Source organism: Arachis duranensis, chromosome 3 (assembly GCF_000817695.3).
Source record: "Arachis duranensis cultivar V14167 chromosome 3, aradu.V14167.gnm2.J7QH, whole genome shotgun sequence".
NCBI lineage: Eukaryota > Viridiplantae > Streptophyta > Magnoliopsida > Fabales > Fabaceae > Arachis > Arachis duranensis.
The window spans coordinates 3,177,962-3,205,941 of NC_029774.3; the positions used below are offsets into that span (position 1 = coordinate 3,177,962).

General features: G+C 33.5%; 3 protein-coding genes across 5 annotated transcripts; all 3 read left to right on the forward strand.

Moving 5' to 3' along the window:
- The first annotated feature begins 353 nt into the window (after window positions 1-353).
- On the forward strand, window positions 354-4,469 carry LOC107476789 (transcription factor bHLH122). Of its 3 annotated transcripts, XM_021137325.2 has the most exons (8): window positions 354-587; window positions 747-996; window positions 1,147-1,929; window positions 2,463-2,815; window positions 3,009-3,179; window positions 3,292-3,357; window positions 3,439-3,507; window positions 3,703-4,469. In XM_021137325.2, the coding sequence occupies exons 3-8, from the start codon at window positions 1,245-1,247 to the stop codon at window positions 3,754-3,756; spliced, it is 1,398 nt and encodes a 465-aa protein (XP_020992984.1). In that variant the 5' UTR covers window positions 354-587; window positions 747-996; window positions 1,147-1,244; the 3' UTR covers window positions 3,757-4,469. The 3 variants fall into 3 exon arrangements, with proteins under 3 accessions (XP_020992984.1, XP_015952175.1, XP_052115269.1); XM_016096689.3 differs by lacking the exon at window positions 747-996; XM_052259309.1 differs by lacking the exon at window positions 354-587 and having other exon boundaries at window positions 636-996.
- Window positions 4,470-9,835: 5,366 nt separating this feature from the next.
- Window positions 9,836-11,638, forward strand: LOC107477070 (uncharacterized). The gene has a single exon (XM_016097035.1). The coding sequence runs from the start codon at window positions 9,836-9,838 to the stop codon at window positions 11,636-11,638; it is 1,803 nt and encodes a 600-aa protein (XP_015952521.1).
- Window positions 11,639-25,077: 13,439 nt separating this feature from the next.
- LOC107476788 (uncharacterized) lies at window positions 25,078-27,952 on the forward strand. The gene is made up of 4 exons (XM_016096688.3): window positions 25,078-25,616; window positions 26,576-26,859; window positions 26,936-27,163; window positions 27,343-27,952. Exons 1-4 carry the CDS (start codon window positions 25,085-25,087, stop codon window positions 27,784-27,786), a joined length of 1,488 nt encoding a protein of 495 aa, XP_015952174.1. The 5' UTR covers window positions 25,078-25,084; the 3' UTR covers window positions 27,787-27,952.
- The last annotated feature ends 28 nt before the right edge of the window (window positions 27,953-27,980 follow it).

Sequence of the window (27,980 nt, forward strand, 5' to 3'; positions counted from 1 at the left end):
TAAGTATAGCTCTTGGAAGAGTGTATGAGGCCAAAACTGCTGCAGGTGAGTGTAATAATGTCATCCAAATCCGGCATTGCAATTTGTGTGTGAATTCAAAGTGTCATGGTGCAGTTGGTGGTGATGGCGCAGTATTATTAGAGTGGTATTAGGGGCAGGCAATAAAGTCATTTCACCTCGTATTCATTCCCATTTGGGTCTATTCACCTTTGCTTCTAAATTTAGGATTAGCTCTGTTTTTTTTTATTTCTTTATCCTTGTTTGTTCTTTCCCAAAATTGGAGGGGTGTTATGGTAAAACCACATGAGCGAAATAAAATAAGAAAAAACATATTACCAAATCTGATAGCTGGGATTTATGGCTGTGTTCACTTCTGATTGGGAGCAGCAAAATGGAATGCCATTTTATTATATAATCCTTTTGCACCCCTTTCTCTTGAACCTTCTTCCCAACACCCATCTCATCTATCTATCTCTCTATCCCCACCATCACCATTCACCACCAAACCCACTTCCAAGGATAAACCCAATAACATCAAATTCCTCTCTTTTTATTATTTATAATTAGAAAAAAGTGAAGCTATTGAGGTAGGTTTTTCTATTGTTATATACTTATATACTTGGGTAAAAAAAAAAAAAAGCATTTACTGTTTCTATGTTCATTAGTTTATGTTCAGATGTTGCTTTTGTTGCAACTTTGCAATTGGTCTTGTCTCGGTGAAACTAAGTGGATTGATTCACTTTCAGGAACAGGAACATAGGAACCGGTTGCCGTTAGTTTCCATGACTTTTTGATGCTTATGTGATTCAAACCACACAACTTATCTTTTCATTACTTCCATTCCTTCACACCCCTCTTTTGTTTTTTTTTTTATATTAAATTTTACTGTTCCTTTTTTGTTTTTTTGGTTTCTCCATGTTCCCTTTCTTGATCTCTTGCTGATTTTGAGGCACCATACTTCACAGTTCATAGTTCTAACTTCTAAGTAACTCTCAAGTTAGTATCTATCTATATAAGATATTTTTAGTTTCCTTTATTACCCCTTGGATCTCTAGAATTCTCTTTCTTCTTATAAGAGAAAGAAATGTTTTATTTTATTTATTTTATTTTGGCCTTGTTTTATTTATTTGTTGCTCTGATGAACAGGAATTGGGCTGAAAGCGAGAATTGTGAGAAGTTTTGTGTGATCTGAGGAGTTGGGTGTGAAGAAAATCATCAAAAGATTCAAGCTTTGAAGCTGAAAAATGGAGTCAGATCTTCACCGGCACCCTCCCATGTTCCTGGATCACCACCACCACCACCACCACCACCACCATCACCAGCAGATGAACACCACCACCACCAACAATAACAACAATTCTTCGGGTCTAACGAGGTTCCGATCGGCACCAAGTTCGTATTTTTCCAGCATCATTGACAAGGAATTCTACGAAAGCATCTTCAACAAACCTTCAAGCCCAGAAACTGAGAAAATCCTCGCACGCTTCATGAATAGCCTTGCAAATGATGAACCTGAAGATGATTCATTACTTGGAGTAGCAGCTGCTACTTCTCCTACTACTAATAATAATAAAAATCTGTCACCGTCACCACAACCGCCACAACAAGTAGTTCAGCAAATCTCTCAAGTGAAGGAAGAAGAGATTAGTATTAATACCATTAATACCAATAATACCCTTCAGCCTCAGCCTTTGCCTTCTTCAATGAATAATGAATCATTGGTGCAGCAACCACAGCAGCAGATGAATAGTATGAGTAACAATAATTATGGATCTTTGAGTGGTAATAATCCTCCAACTCAGAGTTTTTATCAAAGTTCAGGAAGACCACCTTTGCCGAATCAGATGAAAACTGGTCGTGGAAATGCTTCGAATCTTATTAGGCATGGTAGTTCACCTGCTGGACTCTTTTCAAACCTGAACCTTGAAGGTATGTTCTGCAACAATTTTAGCTTTTTTCTTATTTTTCATTAATAAAAAATAAAACTTTCCTTTTTGGGTATAGTATGTGGGGTTTTGCTATGTCTAATTTTTTTCCCCTCCCATCTTTTTTGGAGACCAAAATTTTCTTCTCTGTTTGTTTATCCTTTCTAATTTCCCATAAAGGGAAAAAAGATTATGAAATTACTCGGATAGAATTATCTCTAATAATTAAAAAAAATCTTGTGAAGTTGAATTGTCTTTCTAAATAATCCTAATTGGAGAGAATTAGTCTAAATCAAATCAGATTGGATTAATACGGGTCAAAGTAGAACTACCCAAAAGTGAAATTCTGTTATAGACACATTTTTGTTGTTAGAGCAAGTGAAAAACATAATTATTGTCTTCTTAGACTTTTGTGTATCTTTGTTTTGTGCTGGTTTTAGACTTGATCTTTTTTGCATAATCTTTTACTTTGTCACTTAAAAATATCCAATGATAATGACACTGATCAATCCTAATTTGTTTTTATCTTTTTTTCAGGCTATGCTGCTTTAAGAGGCATGGGAACTATGGGAGCTGCTGCTAGCAACACTAGTGAGGATGCAAATTTTTCTCCGGTGGCAAGGTTGAAGAATCCACCAACCTTTTCATCCTCAGGACTAATGACTCCAATAGCTGAAATCAGGAGCACATCCAATACACTAAACAATCCAGAGAGTGCTGAAGCCTTTGCAGAAAGCCAGAGCAGCGATTTTATGTCGGGTTTACCCGTTGGTTCTTGGGACGATTCTTCTTCTTCGATGATGTCCGACAACATTGCTGGTCGGAAAAGGTTCAGAGACGAAGATGTGAAACCATTTGCCGGGGTGAATGCGGCCGACACTCAGGTTAAGGTACAGTACTTTTATAGCTATGTTAATGTTGGTATATAAGTTACAAACTTGGCTCTCAAGTTAGCTTACATAATGAAACAATTTTAATATGTAATTTTCACTTGATGACTTGTAAAATAGTTTTACATTGTGGCAATGCAAATTCAAGGACACATGATGATTTGTTGTAAAATTCTTTCGTTGTATCGATCAGACCGAAGCAGGCCAGGCTCCTGGTACTCCATTGGCTCACCAGTTGAGTATGCCAAACACATCGTCGGAAATAGCAGCCATTGAGAAGTTTCTCCAGTGCTCGGATTCTGTCGTGTGCAAGATTCGTGCCAAGCGGGGCTGTGCTACTCATCCAAGAAGCATTGCAGAGAGGGTAGAACTCACATCCCACTATTTGAACTCATTTTTTAAAAGTTCTAGATGCCAAATTGGATAGTTCTATGCATAGATACTTCAATTTTGTTCAATTTCTTTACCATTCTCAGGTTAGAAGAACTAAAATTAGTGAGAGAATGAGGAAACTACAGGATCTGGTCCCTAACATGGACAAGGTAAGATATTTGACTTATTGAACGCACGTGCATTGTGGAGGCCATAACTGATGAATGTTCTGTTCTCTTTTCTCGATTCAGCAAACAAACACGGCAGACATGTTGGACTTGGCTGTTGATTACATCAAAGAACTTCAAAACCAAGTTGAGGTACTAACTCCCACAAACAAATCAATTATCCCTTTACGTTACACTATGTTTATGTTTATGGACTATAATTATGAACTCATTAACTTAAATCTCTTGTATTACTAGTGAAATTGTGTGATTAATAGAGAAACATTGCACATTTTATAGTTAATAATTGTCATCTTACACTAATTGTTTTCATGTGTGTGTATATAGACTCTTTCGGAAAGTCAAGCCAAGTGTACCTGTGCACACAAGAAGCAGCAATAACGAGAAGAGAGAAGAGAAGAGAAGAGAAGAGGGAAGGGATAGTGAGATATGAGATATGTGAGACACAATCTCTGTACAGATTTGTAATAATTTGGCCTAAACAACATGATGATAAGAGAGCACCTTTCTCTCTTATTACAACTAAGAGTTCACATTTGAGGCTCCAAATTTTATGATGATGATGATGATAATGCCACATAAGCAAAATCCAAAGGGAAATTTGTGTTTTGGGGGATTGAGATTACATGCATGATGATGCATCTTCATTATCGTGGGACCAATGAATGCAGGAACGTCAAGATCGGGTGTTCATTGGCATGGGCATGGCAAGAAGCATGCATGCATGCATGGGGAGGGGGACCAACTTCGCATCACATGACATGGTTTCCATCATACACTTACTTGTAATGAGAGGGGTTTTTTATTTTCTTATTTGTTTTTCTTTTCTAAGGAGAAAAAATTATATAGATTGCCCTCCCTTTTCTATCGTCAACATATTAATATGTTTGAATATTTAGGTTGACATATTTTAGATTATTATAACTTAGTTTAATGTAATAAATATGGTTTAGTCTGTTTCGACATGTTTGATAGATTTATGTTATGTTATGTATGTTCCAAGATGTTAACCCTAGGAGAGTGTAAAATACATCAAGTGTTGTAGAAGTGAAGGAATTAAAAAGGTTATTAAATTCAAATTTTAAATTACGTGAGGATTAAAGCTTAATTATATCTTGTCTTTTCCAATTCAATGGATTGGTAAGAAGTTGGTCACCTGTAAGCCAATATCAAAGCATTTTTTTTCTTTTCATTATGTTTGGTCTTTTTATTGAATCTTCTAATCTAAGAAGTCAAAAAATAATCTCTCTAGAAATTGAGTTTTCTACCGTTGCCATGATATAATAAGATTATGCATGCACTTTTAGAGAGTTAAAAAATAAATAAATAAGATCATGCATGCATGCAATTTTATGAGAAAGTAAGAAAATAGATAGATAGATAAATAAATAAATAAATAAATAAATAAATTCTAGTTGTGTTGAAGGCATCATATTAACTCAGACATTTTTATCTTAGGAGAAATTTTAAAGAGTTAAAATATGATCAATTTAAAGGTCGATAAAAAAAATCTGAGCTGGATAATATAAAACAATACATCTTAAAATATAAATATATATTTTATATATTTTTCACAATATATAGCTATACAACCAAGTAATTTCAATAACCAAGTCCTAACAAAGTCAGATACGCGTGTTTTTTTTAAGTGGCTATCGTCGTTGTCTTCTTCTTCTTTAACAATGGTATTGTTTTCAACAACTTCAAGTTATTGTTGCTTCTTTAACATCTTCTCTTGTTTGATTTTTGTTTTCTCCTTTTTTTTTCTTTCTCATCCTCTTTTACTATTATCATCATCAATTTATCATCATCGATGTCTTCTTCATCTTTTTCATCTTTTATATATGTTCAAAAAATTAGAGTATAAAAATTTTGATACACAACACGAATTTTTAAAGAACTACATACTTACATTAATACTCAACTAACAAAATATGCACAACATAAATTCTGATACACAACATAAAAAATGTGATGTGCAGCACAACAAATTTTTAAATGACTACAATTAACTTATCTAACTAATAAAATATATTCGTAGCAAAAATTTATGTAATATATATAAAATTTTTTATACTCTATCAATATATTTCTGTACTATCTAATAAAAATTTGTGCGCTAAAAAAACACAAGGAAAACAATGATAACGCATAGACACATTTATTTTGTTAAATTTATGCCAATTTAGTTAAACTTAGCCTATAAAAACATTTACATGTATAGTATTACCGTATCCTTAAATACAATCTAGGTGTACATACACCTCTTTAATATAAGTAGTGAATGAGAGGTACTTGTCTTCAATCGTTTAAAATTCATTTTTTTTTAAATATTATTCCACGAAAATTAGATATAAAAGTGAATGAGTTTTTTCGACTTTTGGAAGTTAATCTTTTTTGCATACAATTTACACACATATTCACCCTCACACACATTCTCTGTTTAAGGATTCATTCACGGATTTTGGTGAGATTTGAACCCAAATACAATATATTTTTCAGTTTAAAAATTTAAGAGATTAACAATTTTTAATAATTTTTGTGATTATTTGAATAGTATAAAATTGTCTTCAACAAATAAATTTTATTAATTTATATGTGTAAATTTTAAAAAATATTAGTACAAATAAGAGTTGTACACGGATCGGATCGGATATAGCATATAATTTTATCCGATCGTATTGGATACGATATCCGCATTTTTTCAAGTTGGATTCGATCCACATACTTGTGGATCGGATCGGATATCGGATATATCCGCATAATTTAAAAAAAATATATTTTAAAGCTCTATTTTGCTCTAAAAAATATATTTTTGCACCTGTTTAAGCATATTTACTCCTAAAATATTATCAATAAAAGTTCTCTTAAATAACAAAAAAAAAAAATAACACAAGATCTAAGTTTAATTATTCTAAGTTAAAGTACAACATAAAAAATTAAAACCAAGATATTATAAAATTTATAAAACAACACACAAAAATTCATATCACATTAAGGTTTACTTTTTTAAACTATGCTATTTACATGAGATATGCGGATATGCGGATTTGCGAATATCATGCCAAATCTGCAATCCGATCCTAGTCTATCATAATGCAGATCGGATAATATCCTTAAAATTCATATCGGATGCAGATAATTATCGTGGATATGCAGATATTATCCGGTTCATGTGCAATCCTAGTACAAATTATATTAATTTATATGTATAAATTTTAATAAATATAAATATAAATTATATATTTTTTGTATACAAATATTTTTAAATATAAATACAAATTACTATTAATTAAATACTGATCTAAAATAGTCACACAAAAAAATACTGATCTAAAGAAACCCTGAGCTGCGAAGTTAATCTACTTTTGAACATAGGAAAGGTGGTATGGAATTATGGATAATAGAGTTGGAGGGTAATGAATGAGTGACTATTCCTAATGGCTAATGGGCCAAATATGGTGGGTCCAAATCCATTTAAGTGAAGGCCATGTCACATATGATGTCACAATGGCAAAGTCCTTGCTATCTTATTCTTATCAACCCAAGACATAAAAAATAAACAAAAAGGGACAAAGTTTTCCCTAAACGCTAAGTAACTCACTATGGATTACGTTGTGAAGGTACAAATTAAAGGCATGGCCTTAGTTGGAAAAATAATGTCACTACTCACTATTGCATCAATAAAATGGTGATGGCTAGAATGCCTAAAAAATAATGTCTAAATGACTAAGAAGAATTAAAAATTAATATTTAATTTAAAAAATATAAAAATAGATCATTTTTAAAAAAAATTAAAATTTATTATAAAAAATAAATTAAATATTAATTCATAGATATCATAAAATTCATCCCATAAAATATGATTGACACTTCAATTCACACCAGCCACTATCACATGCATTCACATACCTATGATGCTATTATACCAAAATCACTACATCATTAATAGAAGGTGCATACTATAGAAAAAATAAAAAATAGTAAAGAGATAAATATCATTTTTATAAATAGTTAGATAACTTTAAAAAAAAGTATGTCATTTTATTTTTATTAATTTTTTAAAATAAATTATACATACTATTCTACTTTTTTTTTTTTTTACACAAACACTTCATCGTAAAATAATTAGTAAAGTAAAGAAATTACAACAAAACAATGAAAGTTAGTGAACCTCACGGGGTTCATTCAGTGGGGACCTTCCTAAATAGCTATAACCTATGTTACTATTCTGTCTTTTTCTATGCTCAGGATTCTGATGCATTTTGCATTCATTGTTTAGATAAATGTTACATTATTATCTAATTTAATGTTTGTATTTATAAAACTCTTGAAATAGTACTATAGTTTAAATTATATAAATAGATCCTTAGAGTTATCAATAAGGTTGTTCGAGTATCAAAATCAATTAATAAGGTTATGCATTTAGTCTACTTTTTCGGTCTCTACAGGAACTAAATGTAAATCAACAGTGAGAATTAACAATTATTTCAACCCAAAGTACCCAAGCAAAAAGGCGTCTACATTAATATTATAAGATGTACTATCAAAGTAATATTTATGGTGGCGGCTACATGCTATGCCTATAATATTGATGGGGATTAAAAGAAAATAAAGTTCCAAGGATATTGGGTCTAATAATACAAAGTTTATTAATAAATCTAAATACAGGACAGATTTTCTAAATCAAATAAGTTGATTAGAAGGTACTAATCATATGTGTTGCGCAATAACTAAAAGCAATTTAGAGTAGAAAAGCCTAAAAGCAATTGGATATGAAAAGCTCCATAGGAGCTAAATAATGGAGATGGAAAGTTGCTAAGATTCCTCCCATAAACCTGAGTCCCAGGCTTTATAAATATAATATACATGGACATATATATCCCTATATAACCCTTAGCGATATCCAAGGGTCATGCTAAACCCTCAGTATGAAAAAAGTACCCATCATAAACATCATTTCCACAAATTAAAATATATTTTGCAACTACATTTAGTTTAAGTAATTGGCCCAAACATGATAAAATTCATAATCTCTCTTTTTTTTCATTTTCCTTTTTTTGTAGTGGGTCACACTCAAGCTATATACATACATGATGGACAACGATAGATGGGCATTATAACATTTAGAGAGAACATTTAAATTAAAGGAAAATTCTATGGTACTAATTACTAAAGTAAACATAGCATGCTGAATACGTGGGAAAAAATTTATAAGTGAAATCAACATTAAATATGAGAGAATAATAAAAAATTAGATTAAACAATTGACCCATTTATTTAATTTTTTTTTACTTAAAAAGATTCGCTCCCAAATATACATGTTTAAAGAGAAGAATGACACGTGGGGTTTTTAGTTTTTTCTTATCAAAGCATTGCTACAAACGCCGTTTCGTTCCGTTCTCTTCGTTACAAAGCTAATTATTAATTAATGTTTTGAGTAACTTTACTCTTGAGCAATAACTATTTTTACTATTGGACTGAGAATTTTTCTAAATGACTAATAAGGACCGGATAACAATAGTTAATGATTTATTGATCCTTTTTTCAAATCTAGTTGAAAATATATATTTTTTTTTTCTCTCCAAACACCACTCTCTCTCACCGTGATTAGAAACTAAGAATGTTTACTGAATTTAATAGTTTTTATTTATTTTAAATTTTAAAAAAATGGTAATGTGTGCATGTAAATGTCTATTTATTTTGAGAGAATTTACTTTTCAGTTCGTAATTTATTTTGTTTTAAAATTTTATTAATTTCTATGAATAGTTATTGATTGGATGAATTTAATTCAAATTTAAAATTTTATTAACTGAAAAAATTTAATTTAAATTTAAAAAAATTAAACCAATATATTTTTACATTATATTACATATTTATTTAAATTTAAATTAACATAATTTTATTACGATTTAGATCATATCGATTTATATAACTCATCCAAATTTTAGGTTTTAATAGTTTTATAATTAAAATTCATTAAATATTTATTATTTTCAGGAAAATATATTAATTATCTTTTAAATAGACTAAAAATATACTACAAACATCCTTTTTTGTTGTTTTTTAGTTTGATCTCCTTTACAATGGCAACAGAATAGGTATACGGCAAATCAATAATAATAATAATAATAACATGTATCTTGTTTAGGGTAAAAAAAATATAATTTTGAGATACATGCATTTATAATTTTTTTCACTATAAATGAAATAAATAATATTACATAGATTTTTGGTGTATGGAGGGAAAAAACAAAAAGACATTTTTAACCAGACTTAAAAAAAGGGTCAATAAATTATCAACTATCTTTTTCTGCAGTATCAACTATTGTCATCTAGCCCCCTATTAGTCATTCAAAAATAAATTTTTAACCCAATACTAAAAACAGTCATTGCCAAAGAGTTACTCAAAACATTATCTCTCCGTACATTTTTGAATAGAAGAAGCTTCTCCTCCAAATGCTCGGTGCTGGAGACCCGGGTGGGGGTCCACAAGACCATCTTCCATCACCAGAAGAACAGGACCAGCTCAAGAGGAGTAAGAAGAAAGTGAGAAAGGATGGAGAGGGATTTTCGGGAACCCAAATCCTTGTCCCAAGAGTTGAAGACTGGATGTATGAAGAAGAGGATGCTGCCGATAAGCCGCATGGGACGGAACGCACTTTTGCCCAAATGGTAAAGGGAAGCCCAATGAAAAATCAGAAGGAACGAGAAAAGGTAGGAGAGGATGAAAACCTTCCAAGCACTGAAAGTATGCTCGAAGAAGAGGGAATCAGAGTAGAAGAAGTGGAAGGTGGATTATTTAATATCATTATTAGTGAAAACACCGAGAGAAAACTTTGGAAACCTTGGTGGGACACTTTGATAGTGAAACTCCTAGGAAGAAGACTGGGATATGCAGCAATGAAGAGGAGGCTAGTGAATATGTGGGGCAAGAAAGGAACCATAGATGTCATAGATCTAACTAATGACTACTACCTAGTTAAATTCTATGCTAATGAGGATTTTGATTTTGCTTTACTAGAAGGACCATGGAAGGTGTATGACCACTACCTTACAGTGAGGTTTTGGGAGCCTAATTTCAATCCATTAAAGGCATCCATAGACAAGGTAACAGCATGGATAAGATTACCAGGTTTACCTATAGAGATGTATGACAGAACCATCTTAAGAAAGATAGGTAACCTGGTTGGAAGAACAGTGAAAGTAGACAATACTACAGCTGAAAGGAGTAGAGGCAAGTTCGCACGAGTATGTGTTGAGGTAGATGTAACAAAACCTTTGATGGGAAAATATATGATAAATGGGGAGGTTTATCATGTGGAATATGAGGGTATTCATCAAATTTGTTTCAATTGTGGGAAGATAGATCATGAACAAGCCAACTGTCCTACTAAGAAAGATAGAGTGGAAGTCTCAAAGGGGGATCAAGATAAACAACAAACCAATATGGAGAAGAACCAACAAGAAAATCTGCAAGTGAACACTGACAAAATAGAGAGTAATAACAAGTTAGATAAAGGGAAACAAGTGGTGCAAGACACTAATGATATTTATGGTGGCTGGATGGTGGTGCAAAGACCAAGAAGAAATGAGAGGGGAAATAGAAGAGAGAGCTCTAAGATAAATGGGGAAACAAGCAAAACTAATGGTGACAATCAAAGCAAATACAACCAATCCAGGTTTAAGGTGCTACAAGAGGAAGAAACAGCAAAGGGACAAGAAGAAAGGGTAAAAGAGACACCAGAAGAACCAAGAGACCAGGAAAATGGAAAAGAGAGCATCCAGATGAGGAACAAGCGTAGCACACAACCTGAAAAGAAGAAAGAAGGAACAAACAGTCAGAGCAGCAGGAAAGAAATACATACAGCAGAACACAGCAACAGCAAAGATAAAAATAATACAGGAAACACAGCTATAGATCAACCAAATACCGAAAAAATAGAGAAGAAAAGAGAGGGAGGAATACAGAAAATGACTACAGAGACAGATACAGAAATGGCCATTGTTCACCACCAAGAAAATTGGGTGGAAAATATCGTTTCATCCCAAATTATTGCGGAAGAGGAAATAGAAACTACCATGCAAAATCCACCTAATGAAGGGAGACCACCAGATCCTATGTCTATTGTGGAAGATAGAGGTGATAATATGGAATTGGAGAACTTGGAGAAGGACCCTAACCTATCTCTGCTTGCGGGAGTAGACTTTACTACGCCTGAATCCAGTGCCCTTCGAGACACTGAAATGCAAATCAACTGATGTGACTTTGTTGTGGTTTATTTTTTGTTGTTTACCTATTTTTTGTTTCCCATGATTAGCCTGATTTGGAATACTAGGGGTGCGGCTAGCGGAGCTTTTAGACGCACCTTAAAAGAGATCATGAAACAAAGAAAACCAGATATTGTTGTCTTATTAGAACCTAAGTGTAGTGATGACACTGCTAGAAGAGTCATTCACCAATTGGGCTTCTCTCATTGCATTGTAGAGGAAGCTCAAGGTTTTGTGGGAGGCATCTGGGTTTGTTGGAATAGATCTGATATAACCATCACTTGCCTTGAAACTCATATGCAATATATCCATATGAAAATCCAGCAACAAGAAGAAAAAGAGTGGTACATGACCGCTGTCTATGCTAGTCCTCAAAGTCAAAAAAGAAGAATACTTTGGCAGAAAATTCTTAATATTTCTAAACATTTAGTGGGGGATTGGCTCATAGCAGGTGATTTTAATGAGATTAAAGAGGGTGCTGAGAAGAAAGGGGGAGCCGAGGTGGACAGCAGAGCTTGCAGGGCTTTTGCCAAATGGATAAATGACTGTGGGCTAGTAGATTTGGGTTTTATAGGATCTAGATTTACCTGGAGGGGTCCGCACTGGGAAGGGCATGACAGGGTCTTTAAAAGACTCGATAGAGCCCTCTCCAACTGTGGATGGAGAACTAGATTCCATGGGGCTACTGTTGAAGTGCTGGCAAGAACTAATTCTGACCATCACCCCCTACTTATCAGAAATGCCGGAACTAGAAGGGAGAGAAGCGACAAGCCTTTCCGTTTTGAAGCCATGTGGGCTCTTCACCCAAATTTTCAAGAGTGTTTGAAGTCGAGTTGGGATAAGAACTATGAGTTGATGCCAGCTCTTAATACTTTGAAGGAAGATCTGTTAAGGTGGAATAAAGACACTTTTGGCAATATCTTTAAAGATAAAAGAAGAATTTTAAATAGGCTTGCTGGAATTCAAAGAAGTCATTCCTATGGCAATAATCTGTTTTTAGAAAAGCTTGAACATAATCTCAACAAGGAGCTCACTGATATTTTGGACAAAGAAGAAGCTTTTTGGATGCAAAAATCAAGGCAGAAATGGATTGTAGAAGGAGATAGAAATACAAAATATTACCATACTAAGACAGTGATAAGGAGAGGGAAGAATAAGATTCACAAGCTTAGGGATATGGATGGAAACTGGATAGAAGAAGAGGATGAACTGAAGACTCATGTCATCAACCACTTTCGAAGCATCTATCAAGAACAGGTAAGCACTGTCCCTATAGAGAATTTGCATTTAAATTATTCTAATTTCAACTCCGTTGATTGCAGGAACTTTATTGCCATGCCAACAGAAGCAGAGATTAAAAGAGCTGTGTTCACCATTGGATCTCTGAAGGCTCCAGGGAGTGATGGTTTTCCATCCCTCATCTACAAAAATAATTGGGAGATCATGGGAAAGAAGCTTTGTCGTTTTATTTGGAAGTGCTGGAAGGACCCGAATTTGATCAAAGAATGCAATGCAACCCTCCTGGCTCTGGTGCCTAAGACGAATAACCCAGAATTCATAAAACAATTTAGACCAATCGCCTTGTGTAACGTTTGCTATAAAGTGGTTACAAAGATAGTGGTGGAAAGAATCAAACCCCATCTGAATGATAGGATTTCTATTCATCAGTCCAGTTTTATTCCAGGCAGAAGAATACAGGACAACATAATTATAGCTAAGGAAATGATGCATATCATGAAGAGGATGAAGGGGAAGAAACAGTTCATGGCCATCAAAATAGATTTTGAAAAGGCCTATGACAGGTTGAGCTGGAGTTTTGTGCAACAAAGATTACAGGAGTTTAAAATTCCAGAACAATTGATTTTGCTAATCATGAATTGCATCAGTTCGGTCAGCTATAATATAATCTGGAATGGAGCCCTTGCGAGAACCTTTCATCCGAGTCTCAAACAAAACCATTACATCTTAAACAAGAAGACGATAGGCGAATGGGAACCCCATCCAGGTGATATGCGGAATAATGATAGTCGAAGGGAGGTAGCGGTCTAAGCCTCTTAGGCTTGGCACAGGAACGAATAAATGTAGCTAACGAACGATGGAAGAATCGAAGATGGGAGCCTCCCGGGCAGGGAGGTTCAGATAGCAGAACAGACAGTTTTGATCCTATCAGGGGCTTGAGGCAGGGAGATCCAATGTCTCCCTACCTTTTTGTCGTATGCATGGATAAGCTGTCCTATTTGATTGAAGAACAAGTGCAAAAGGAACGTTGGAAGCCGATCAGAGTGGGAAGGGATGGACCTGAGATTTCACACCTAATGTTCGCGGATGACTTACTACTTTTTGCGGAAGCAACGATGGAACAGATTACAAATGTCATGGAAGTTATGGAGAGGTTCTGTAAAGCATCGGGGCTCAAAATCAACAATGACAAAACCTCTATAATCTTCTCTAAAGGAATGGATGTAGCAGTCAAAAGAGAAATTCTTTGCAAGGCTGGTTTTAGAGAGCAAAAAGAACTGGGAAAATATTTAGGAGCAATGGTAACTAATAAAAGGGCTGGAAAAGAGAATTTCAAAGATATCTTGGAAAGGGTTCAAAACAAGCTTAAGGGCTGGAAATCTAAATGCCTCTCCTTGGCTGGAAGGCTTACTCTAGCCCACTCTGTGCTGAATCCCATCCTTAATTGTAATATGCAACATGATAGAGTTCCGAGAGGGATTTGCCAAGAGGTGGAAAAGCTCCAAAGGAGTTTTATTTGGGGTGATGACCAGAATCAAAAGAAAATGCACTTAGTGGGTTGGAAAACTCTATGTCAACCAAAACATGCAGGAGGGATGGGGTTCAGAAATCTAACCACCATGAATGATGCGTTCCTTTTGAAGAATATGTGGCAGGCTTTGGAAAATCCAAATACACTGTGGGTTCGGGTTCTATCCTACAAGTATTGTAAAGGGAGGAATTTAAATAGTAATAACTCTTCAAAAACTACAGATTCTCAATTCTGGAAAGAAATCACAAAGCTTTGGCCCAAGTTCAATGATGGCACCATCCAATATGTAGGAAATGGGTTGTCTACTCTATTCTGGAAACATCAATGGATTGAAGGAGAAGCTCCTCTCATGGAAGCAGTTTGTGACCCAGCTAATGTAGACACTGAAAGTTTGGTGTGGGAATGGACCAATGGAGAAGGAATGTGGGACACGAAAAAACTTACGAACAATTTACCCCAAGATATAGCGGAGAAGATTCTTAAAATTAACCCTCCCAGAGCTGAGAATGAGGACGATAGAAGAGGGTGGAGACACTCCGAAGATGGAGACTTCTCTATTAGTGCAACATACAAAGCTCTATCAAATTGGCCGGAATGGAAAAATTCGACTTGGATAAACCTTTGGAGTTGGAAGGGACCACAAAGAGCAAAAGTTTTTCTATGGACAGCCATGCACAGAAGAATCATGACCAACCAGAGGAAAGCTAGAATTTTCGGGGGTAATGAAAACTGTCAACTTTGCAATGGGGACACTGAAGATGCATTACATGTGCTTAGAAATTGCCCTAAAGCCTCAACTATTTGGTGTAAACTTATCAATACTGAATTTATTCCTCAATTCTTTCAACTTAATTGGGAGCAATGGATAGAAACTAACCTCAAGAAGCAATGGAGTGCGGACACTGGTTTGAACTGGAAAGATATTTTCATTACTACATGCTGGAGATTATGGCACTGGAGGAATAAGGAATTAAACAATCATCAATATCAAAGACCACCTCAACCACACAATGAGATCATCAAACAAGTTAAGGAAATACATGAGGCTTTGGAAAGAGCTTACCAAGTGGGAAAGCAAGGAGCAAAAATGAAGAGGAACATCTGCTGGAACCCACCCCCCATGGGTGGGTCAAGTTGAACACAGACGGGTCGGCGGTGAGAACTCCTCCAGCAAGTGGGTGTGGCGGCCTCCTGCGGACGGAAGAAGGAAGATGGATTGCGGGTTTCACTTACAAAATTGGGGGAGGATCAGCGTTTGATGCAGAGTTTTGGGGTGTATACAAGGGATTGAGTTTGGCTTGGACTATGGGTTTTCGTAGAATTATTGCTGAGATTGATTCTGCGGCAGTGGTGAGTCTCTTGAATGGGAGGAAGGAGTTGGGGAGACACCCTAACCACATAATCAGAAAAGTGAATGAACTGAGGAGAAGAGAGTGGAATATAGTTTTTGTACAGATTTATAGAGAAGGAAATAGAAGTGCTGATTACCTGGCTAGATTGAGTATGAACTCAGAAACTGACTATGTTTTTTGGGACTTACCTCCTCCTGAGATTTTAAGTATTCTCAGAGATGATGAAAAAGGGGCTACCTTACCCCGTTTAGTTTGTATGTAGGCTTCTCTTTTCTTGGGCGTCAGCCCCGTATAATACCAAAAAAAAAAAATATCGACAAAAAAAACATTAATTATTAATACTTAGCTTTGTAATAAAAAAAAATGGAATGAAACAGCATTTGTAAAAAGAAACTAAAATTTTCATGTGTCACTCTCCTCTTTTAACACGCATGTTTAGCATGCTATGTTTACTTTCACTATCAGTATTATATAGAATTTTTCTTACACTAATTTCAAATAAATTTTAAATTAGATGATTTGTTTTTTTAGAATAATTATTTTAAAAATTTCTGAAACGAATTGATCCTTTTTTAAGGAGGTTACTTCATTTTTATTTAATTTTTTAGGATATAATTGTATTATTATAATAGAATTTATTAAATTTTTTTGTTCAATACGAAAATTAAAAATTTATTAAAAGTAATAGAGAAACCAATCTATATAACGAGAGATATTTTCGTAAACATCTGGAATAATAAAAAAATTTTAGAATTAAAATATTCAATAAAAAGTTTGTTAAGAATCAATTTAGTGTTTGTTTGTTTTTGCCGATGACTATCTTCCAACAATCCAACTCGAGATGCCAATAAGTAATTTATTTACGAGTGAAGATACGTGTTTTTGGTACTTTTCAGTGACCTTTCATTTCATGGACTTTTGGTATTGTTGGGCTTTGCGATTTAACTCAAATTTTCTGCAATATGTTGAGATGGGTTACCCATTATTGATTGGGCCTACGACCCAATCAAATTAGCCTTGATTAGCAAAACCCTCCACACAAAAAATATAGCAACTATGTTAGGGCTGGCAATGGGTAGACTAGGGTAGGGTTTGGACCCTACTCTAATCCTACCTGCGGGTTGAAAATTTCATTAAAATTCTACCTTATCCTATCCGCGGGTTGAGAATCTTTCAACCCTAACCCTACCTACACCCTAAAATTCTAAACCCTACCCTATCCTACCCTACCTGCAGAAATATCAAATTTTTTCAAAGTAAATATAAAATTCAATTATTTCGAATTTTATACGTATTAATAACATAAAAAATAAAAAACTAATGCTCTAAATTACTTAATTAACTAACTAGTTTTGTGGTTGTTCACTTATTATAAGTCATTACATAAGAGAGGTTGTGGGTTCAACTTTCACTTCCTTCACTATATAGAGAGATTTTTATAAAATATGTGTTATATATGAGGTGCGGGTAGGGTAGGATAGGGTATACCCTAAACCCGTACCCTACCCTACCCGCAGGCATACCCAGACCGTATCCTACCCTACCCGCAGCGGGTAGGGTAGCCTACCCTATCCGAACGGATTGGACCGGGTTGGGAGATGAATTGCCAACCCTAAACTATGTTTGATATTAAGAGAAGAAGATGAAGATATAACATTATGTTTGATATAGATATAAATATAAAAAAATTGTATTTTATGTTATTATATTAGTGTATTTTGTATTTTTATAGTAAAGATATAAAAATATTAATAAAAATATAACTTTTTATTTTTATTAATTTTTTATAATTATATTTTTTTATTATTTTAATTTTAATTTTATTTTTTATTGTATGATGGAGGAAAATATAAATAAATTAATATGAGGTGCGGGTAGGGTAGGGTAGGGTATACCCTAAACCCGTACCCTACCATACCTGCAGGCATACCCGGACCGTACCCTATCCTATCCGCAGCGGGTAGGGTAGCCTACCCCTACCCGAACGGGTTGGACCGAGTTGGGTACTTGCGGGTAGGGTATGAATTGCCAGCCCTAAACTATGTCCAAAAACAAAACCTGCAAAATCCTCTCTGAGACTTCTTCCTTTATTCGTTCCCTTATATTTCTCATTATCTATCATCAATTTATCATCTATCTCTGATCGTTGACCAAAAAAAAAATATCCATCATCTTCATTATGGCATTCTTATTGGTTAAGTCTTGATGAAAGGACAAGGGAGATTAATGACAAAAAAAAAAGGATAAAGGATATTCAAAATATATATCGATATTAAAAATATTGTGTTCGGTTGCTCGGTCCGAAGTGGATATGATACTATAGAGTTCGAGGGTTGGTGGGTTATTAGATGCCTGATCTGGGAGAATTTCGAAGGATAAGTGAGTGAGGAGGAGGTGTCACTTGCAAAGACTCCAACGTTCAAGTTAGTGTCCATACAAGAGACAGTAATTAGGATAAAGTGAGTGACGTACTTAGGGAGAGGGGTAGAACCCTTCTCTTTTATAGTCTGTACTAAGATGGATCTCATATGCAAACTTCTTTTCTAGAAGCTTCTTTTTCAGCTGTCCAAAAATTTTGATGAGGTAAGAGAATGAGATGAGCTGACGGGTTAGGAAACCGTCGAATCAGTTTACAGAGAACATCCAAACCCAATTTACTTGTGAACCAGGTCCGAACACATTATAATGTTAAAAAGATTATGTTTAATTAATCTCGTTTAGTTGGATTTGAACAAAACACTTATGGCCAACATTTATAATGTAGCTTTTTCACAATTAAATTGTTACTTGTTAGCCACGAGTTAGGAAGGTTGTTTTTGAGTTATCTTTTTTTTTTTGTGACAAATCAATTATATAACTAGTGTTATTTTAATTAGTTTAAGATGTATATGAGTCGAGTAAAATTAAGTTTGTGTTGTCTTGTATTCGATCTTAAATAATGATTAGATCTATTTTTTAGACTCTTATCCAATTTTAGATTCGATAAAATCTTACTATTTTCGAGTCACACTAAAATTGAGTCTAAAATCAGTAAAATTCGGGATCTTGATAAACTTTATGTCAAAAAATTATGATGCACTTATTTATAAAGGAAAAAAAAATATACTTGTTAGTGAGAGATTGATATCCATATTTAAACTTGAATTTATTCATAAATTCTAAATTTATACTTCTTTGATATATTTTCTAATTCAACAAGTAGAATTTAAAACAAAATAATAAATTTATAATTAATATAACATAATATTAAAATTAATTTAAAATATATATTTTTTAATTCCTTTATTTTTTTAAGATACACATAAATTGAATAAAGTCGAATTTACCACAATCTAAATTCAACTCTAAATAATAATTGGGTCTATTTATAAGATATTTATCTTGATTCTAAATCCAATAAAATCACATCAAATTATATCTCAAAATGTTTAAGCTAAGATGAAATTCTGGATTTAGGTCGGATAATGTATGCTCCTAGTCGATACAAGACAAATAATCGCTTGGCAAACTTTTTGGACATAAACATTATATTCCAGTTTTGTCAGTGGAATCTGTGATGATGGTATTGACTTATTGATATGTTGTGAAACCTGTGTGCTACGACTTTAGACGACTGAAACTTGGAGTAATATTCATATTTCAAGTGAAAACATTCAACTCAAATTCCATAACATTCTTGGTTTACTTGATTATCATTGAATTTATTATACATACACAAAATATTTATTGAAATCTAATTAAGCCGACAACGAAACATTTAGTTGGTGCGAGTTTGAAGATAATAAATAACATAATGCCAACCGCATTAGCGTGACTAAAGCATATTGTGACGTCTCTCTTACTGTATATATATATATAGAGTATAGTAATAGCATAATTTGAGAAATTTAAGTAATGCATGTGAGAGAAATTAATGTGACACGATATTATTGGACCCCTTCATACATTCACACAAACGTTGAAAATTATTGTTTGAAATTCTAATTTTAGTTATTTTTAGGATCCAACTTGTTTTTAACCCAAAATTTTCAGTAGGTATTATGCAGAGCTTTATTACCTCATCTCATATTATAAACATTTCTTTGGTAGTTAAAGTGCATATTTTAAGTAGTCGTTTTGCTATGCAAAATGTTTATCAAATCTCATCATAGCTTTGACACTCTCTCCTCCTCAGATAGTAGTTTATTAAATTTAACAAAAATAATTAACATATTAAATAGTCAATAATATTTAATTTTAGTATATAAATAAATAAAATTAATTTATTAATGATTATTAATTAAAAAATTCATTTAATTTTAAAGCGTTGATAATTAGTTATTAGAATTTAAAATTTTATACCAAAAAAATTAAGAAAATAAAGTGTTACAGAAAAATTTTAATTATATTTTTTTAACACAAAAAAATATAACTTAACTAGTAATATTATTAATATCTATATCACTTATTCTGCAAATTATTAATATCAAATTTGATTGTAGGACAATATTAATCTATTTAAAATTTTTTAAAACAAAAATAAAATATTAAAATATTAAAAATTAAATTAAAATTTAATTCAAATATTAAAGACTAAAATAATAGTTTATCCTCTATATATCATACACACTTACGATAGACGTTTTTTCTTATTATTACTTATTAGTTATGTCAAATTAAACCACATATATCTTTTCTAATATTTTACTACTATAATAATATAATCAAATTTGCATATAGAAATTCATATCACATGAAACAAACAAAAAGAGAGTGGAAATTATTTCATATCACACAAACAAACAAAAAAGAGTGGAAATTTCAAATCCAAGTATACAATCTGCCGGAGAGAGAGAAAAATTAGGAATTATTTTAAATAAATAAAATAAATATTTTATTTATTAAAATGTGTAATTTATATTTTTATTAAAATATATTTTATCTCTTATCTCATTTATAATGTAAACAAAATAAAAAATATACGTATTTTATTTACATTGTAAATGAGATAAGACACGAGTTGACGTGACTATATCACATTTAGACACGTAGTATATAAGGGTTTTATCTCGTTTACATTTATGTAAATGAGATACATGCACTCTTATTTCATTGAGAATTGTAGAGTCTTATATATATGTATTTCGTCCATATAGTCCATCTTAGTCATTATCTCATTCATTTCTTCAAATTTTCTCCCATTTCTATTATTTTCTAATCAAATTTTTGAATTACTACGAAATTATGACGCGCACCAATGCACATGATGCGGATATCAACCGATGCCGATATGAAACATTAATGAGGCAGCCGACTTTAAAGTTGGTATTATTTTTTGTTTTATATTTATATTAAAGCATACATGTGTACCCAAACTTAAGGTACTATTATAGTAATATGCAGTATATATTAGACGAATGAATATATTATTAGTAATGGTTTAACTAACAGGGTATAATTTTAGGCATACTTTGACATGGATTTATCAGTTAAATATTTATTTAGGTTTATTTTTCTTTAATTAATTTAGTTATTAATTATTTAACTAAATTTTTTAGTTAACTTAATTAAGTAATAAGATATTTATGTTTCTAGTTATTAAATATCTAAGTAAATGAATTTTTTTAATTTTGTTATTGATTAAATTAAGTTATTAAGTTGATATTTTACTTGTTGTTAGTTATTTAAGTAAATATTTTTACTTAATGTAAGTTATGAAAAAAAATAGAAAATAAAAGTTATCATTAATTATTTAACTAAATATTTTATTTAAATTAAATTTATACGGTAAATGTTTGTAGTTATTTTGTTAAAATAGTTTATTTATAATATAAATTAATTTGCTATGTAAATGTTTATATAATAGAATTTTTTGTTATGAGGGTTTTATAGCTTTGTATGTTTACACATTTCTTATTCGTATTTTTCGTTGTTTACTAAAGGCCTCGCCTACTTCTTCTTAGGAGAGTGAGTCACATACTCTCATCATCGGACGCCATTGTCCCCTACTTGAGGAAGGTTAGTTTCGATGACACAATGCTATTCAAGGATTTTGTGTCTGACAACTCCTTGATATCGGTATTTGTTGCGTGTTGGCGTCTTGAGACCCACATTTTCCACCTGCCGTGGGGTGAGTGCACCACCATCATGTATGACGTCGCGTACCACCTCGAGCTATACGCACATGGAGTGCCTGTCGGTGGGTGTTTCCGTGATTTTCATACATGATAGGAGACCGAGACTTGGGAGTTGGTGGAGCGGTTACTCAATGTAAGGCCTCTTGTAGTCTAGCAGAAGGATTAGCAGATGAAGGAGTTTTTCTCCCTCAAGCTGACATGGCTTCAGGAGCGACTCCGACAGATGCCCGGTACTGATGATCCAGCCACCCTCTGACGGGACGCGAGGTGCTACATACTGTTGATGATTGAGGGTTACCAAATGACTTATAAGTCAAATAATCAGGTCCATCTCTAGTGGCTCTCACTACTATATGACTTTCATAGGTGCCGTTATGTGTCTTGGGGATCTGTGGTACTAGCATGGACGTACCATTTTTTATACTCTGCAGCACAACGTTTCACTACAGACATCGCATGATATACTCCTCTACTAATATCTTGGATATACTAGAAATTTCTCTAGTGGTGTCCACCTAAGCGACAAGTTTACATGTATCCATGACTGCGAGGTAATTGTTCATTACGGTTTTATTATTCTTTGTTTACGTAATTCAATATGATTTGTAATTAATTGAATCGTGGTTACTGTTGCAAATTTTTCATAGATAGATATATATGACATAGCAGAGTAGGAACCAGCACGAGCAGAGAGTCCTGCAATGACATCGGGCTTTGGATCAATTAAAATTGGATGAGATAAGCGAGTTACCTTTTTATTTGGTCATAGTTGCATTAATTACTCATACCGTTTTAGCACCTGTCAATGATGTTTATTTCACAACGAACATTATAGTTTCTGTGGATGCCCTACGATTACCCTGCATTGTAGGACATCTGCCTGCTATGACTAAAGGAAGAGACGGAGTGGGAAACATGGATTTCTGTTGTTCCTTTCGTTTGCTTCAACATAGTGGAATTTTTCTATGTCAATCGGGTAAAGCACCAATTTAATGGTGAGCAGCCAATGCCAGGGGACCCGGTTAACGTTGACAGATTTCTCACTACCATAGGATGTGGCGAGGATGTTGTATTACAGGGATGTTGACATATGAGTTAGACTGTATCAATGGCAGGATGACACGGCAGATAAGGCTGTTGTCCAACTGTCGTTGGTCTTGAGACATGGTTGTTACTAAACGCGTGTGCGCTCCTCTAACCCTATGCACATCCCTAACGAAATAACACATACATGGTTGACATTTACACAAAATATAACAATGATAAAAAAATTTAATTACACTACAGTTAAACGAGGCCTTACCAATATTCGAGATTTTGTCGGAGGACACCACGGAGACTCCACGAGTATCCAGCTACATATTGCAAATAATGAACATGATACTTTAATCGGTCCGACTCTACTACTTGGTACTTAACACTTCTGCGGATGCTGTAATTCTTCATACCCTGTATCACTGCATCTCTACTCTTGAATATGTGGCTAACCCGAAACTCCACACCACTGTCTAAGTTGTAATCCTCTTCACCCGTGTTGAAAAATGAAATTTTTTTGTGCATCGTGTCCAGATCCAGCATCTGATAGTGACTGGGTACAGTTGATAAGGTTAGAATTAGTTACAGGCAGGAAGAAGATACCAAAGTGATACCTCAACCGGTGTCTCGGATACGAACTCTTTATCCTCATCATCATCTTCTGAAGAACCACTCTCGTTGCTATCCGCAACATACTCCTCATCGGATTCTTCACTATCCACATCCATGTCTTCCACCGGATTTGTAACATGTATCAGTCGTGGTGCGAAAAGTAGGTCGTTTCTGCACGAATTATGAGTTGTCAGATCTACTGCCACCAACATCTCCGACCTCCGTAAAAAGTTCCTTAACTTATTCTGGCATGATTCTCCCATATATATCAAACACGAGCCGCACATGCTTGTCACAATGGAGCCAAAATAGATGAAACTGAAAAATTTCATTTTCCATCGGTGTTAGCAATCTATACCTCACTCCTTCCTACTTACAATCACATATTCACTACCACTAGACACTTTGGCTTATTTTTCGAAAGAAAACCAAAAGAAAAAAAAAGTGAGATATTTATAAAAAATACAAAGGATTATACATTCTTTTATAACTGATGAAAATTTTTCGTAATGTATCTCGTTTATACTGTCATAATTCTTCATGTTTCTCATTTATAAGTGTAAACAAAATAAAAGTATACATATCTTGTTTATACTGTAAATAAAATAACAATATCTAGTGTGTTTCGTGCCTTATTTTGTTTATATAATATTATTTATATAATATTATTCCATTCATAGCAATAGCAGAATGGTTTCAACTCAATAGATAATAACAAATTAAATTATTTTAATTCATCAGTTTATATACATACACATATACTTATTCAACATCAAATGAAAACAAAAAATAAAGTATAAAATCACGGAAAGTTGGGTTCACATTACGTGGTTATTCATTTGACTTCCTTTTCTTTAGCTTGTCAAAACACACAAATAGTAGAATATTATTTACCATTATTCAATTTATTCTTCCACAGAGAGATCCATTCACCACAATACACCTTTCGCACATTACCGCAGATAATAATTCGTAACAGAATTTTCCAAATCTTGGCGATTTATTTTTCTTAGACGTACTTATCACGTTTGAAGCAGCCTATACAAAGCCGATTCTGTTAAGGAATTAACTAAAAATATAGTTAATTGGAGTTTTTTTGTTACTAAAAATAGAAAAATTCGAACCCATAATTTCTTAGGTGAATATAGAGAGATTATATCATTTGAGTTATAATTTATTGACTAGTTAATTGAAGTTAATTAGTTAAAAATTAGATCTATTATATAAAAAACTCACTATGCTAATTTTTTAAATTTTTAAAATAAAAAATAAAAAATATTAATTGAGTTAGTTCTTATTGGAGTTAATTCATAAACTTTTCCGTATAAAACACGTACACAAAACAAAACAGCTTCTTCAATGCAAAAGCCAAAAGCCAACCAACTTTAATTTCTCTCAAATCAACTTGTTGTAAATACCATATAATATAAGGATAAAGTTAATATGATATATTATAATGAAAAGACTCACCCGTGATAAATTTAATTAACTTCTCTTTTAAGGTTATTTAATTATCAATTATATAGACAATTGCAGATAGTTTTCACTTCAGATGTTGAACAGTGTAAGAAGAAACACTGTGATAAAAAATTCAGTCATTATACCCTTATATGAAAATGATATGAAAGAGAGAGAGAAAGAGAAGAAAAACATGACCATGGATCGAGGCTCAGAGAGCAGTTCAGAGTCACCAACAAGGGAGTTGAAAGTTATCTCCATAGAGTGTTTACGAGCAACTTCAAAATCCGATGAATGGAGCGCCGCCGACGTGCTTCAAAGCGGCGATATAGTAGAGGAGATCCGGATTGGCTCATCGGCCGGTTCCTTGGTCCGGTTCAGGCAACCCTTCAAGAACGGTCGGACCGGACTCAACAAGATCCTTCATGATGCATACAAGAAGAAGGAGACGTCCGTCCTTGTAAGAGTCCGACGTGGACCTCATGAGTTCGTTGAGCTGCAGGCCTGCGTCGTCCCCGGAGACTCCTCCTCCGGCAAGAAGAACTACTTCTTGAGGTCCATCGCCGATGCCAATTACGTCGTTGGCTTCTTGGACACAACCGAAAGTGAATGCTACCGCTTACAAGGTCTTTTACTCTCTCTTATTTTCTGCTCAATTTTATTTTATAGTTACTTTTTTGTTCCAAAGTTAAGAATGAGCCTAGAATTGGCGATCTCTAAGTGAGTTTAAAGATTATGTCATTTGAATTATAACTCTCTTTTAGTTAATTTTAATTCTATTATACATACAACGAATGAATAGACGCACGATCGTGTTAAAATTCAGGTTTACTTACTATATTATATTATGATCATTTGAGGTTACCATGTAATAACTGCTAGATAAGGTACCACTAGTTCTTTTATTAATATCATCTTCTTCTTGCTAAAAAAAACTTTTAGATATGGTAGGAAATTTTAACTATTTAGGTGATTTTCTGCAATCGGGGGCCTAAAAGAATTTGCGTGGGCCATTTGTAATTACAGAAAAATCCAGGAAGTGATAAATTTAGTTTTTAAAATTATATGTTTCAGAATTCATTTATTTTTTAAAAATTCTTTATATTATTAGGAATTAGGAATACGTTTACAAACAAGGGTAATGGTCTTCACCTATGAAGAATTGCATCTACCCAAACACTATTATTTGTCCGCAAGTCACCCAATCATATAGAAAATAAAAAGTATCTTATTTATTTGCTCAGCTTCTCACATTTTCCTACCTAAAATGTTTTTTGACATTATTTGAGCCAACTAGCCAAGGGTTTGATTAAATTGTCATACGAAAGCGGCAAACCTTTTTGCTACATTGAAGCACAAAGTTGATGCGTGATACACATGACTTCCTTTTCTAACTGACGAAGACATTTGGCTCAACTAATTTAAGGAAAAGTGCTATGATTATAATTGCTTAATTATGACAATAACGTGGATTAATAATTAAATGAAAATTCGTATGGAGTTGTTTTTCTGTAAAATTATTTAACGATTTTCAATTATCAATTAAAAAATAGAGAATAATGAGTGCATTTTGTTCAATTTGCAGGTTCAAGGGCGAGTAGGATGGTAAGTGCACTAACAAGAAGTAAGGCACAAGATGGATATGTATCATATCCATGGGAGAAGAAGATGCAGGAGATGCTTTCAGTTCCCAATTCTGGCAACTTCATCTCCATGTTATTTCTTCCCAAAGCTTCCGACCGAGTGGCGTCTCGCTACCACGACGTGGAGGACACTCTAGCGAGGGCAAATGCATGGCTTAATGCAGCTCAAGCTTCAGGGGTTCCTCTTGTCTTTATGAACATCCAAACTGAGTCACTACTCACTAAGGTTAAACAATGTTGTTAATTATTATTTATCTCAATTTGCGATGAATGGTTCTTAATAGTTACCTTTTGTGTGACAGATATCTGGAGAGACAGCATCTTCAACGGTGAATTCAGGGTCATTAGCTGATTTTTCAAACGTTGCAAATGAAAGCCTTTATGGATTTGAGGACTATCATGGAGTAGACATAGGTGTTGTTAGAGCAGTTAGGCTATGGTACGCTCCCATTGGGGGAGAGCTCTCAATAGAGATCAAACTCAAAGATGATGACACAAAACTTGGCTTTGCCATTAGTCGCACCGAAGAGGTTTTTTGAATGAAAAAAAAAGAATAAATTATACTTTTATAATAATTTTTATGTTTTTATTATTTGTATCTTATTCTTATTATCTTGTTTTATTCTATTGTTAGAACTAATACAACCGGTGTGATTATGATTTATTTTGTCACAATTTTAACTTACAATTTGGTGTATGGTTTCTACAGGGTTTCATTTTCATCTCATCGGTGATTGATAACAGTGAAGAAAACGCACCAGCAACACGGTCGGGGCTAAACCATGTATACAGAGCAGCAAGAGATACATGCAGGTTGCTGGTGGTTTCTCGGGTTTCGAATCAGAGAGTGCTTCCATGGATGGTGTCTTCAACAGGAGCAATAAGGTGTTATGACACTGTTTCATTGAGCCACAAACTTTCATTGCATAGACACACCAAAGTTCCAATTCTCCTTCATGTCTTCCTTTGGGACCGTGTATTGGCCTCTTCCATTGGTGCTGCAAACATGTCTCCCAAGGTAGTGCATTCAAATCAGAATAAGCCAGTTGCAACTGATGATGGTTCTCATCAGCCATTGAAGCTCCAGAGGGACAGCGTTGGGGATCTCTCTTTTAGATTCCAAGACTTTTCTTTCTCTAGCAATTGGGTATGATTTTCTACTTTCTATTTCAGGGCGGCTGTCTTTTTTTTTTTTAATTTTAATGGTAGCAATTTGTAAATGAGTGTATTTTCAATACTCTGTTTTACTTAAATTTTATAAAATGACATGTCAATGTATATTATAAACAGTGATTCGAAACTAAATTTTGTAAGTTTAATATTTGGACTTAATTAATTGATTGAATT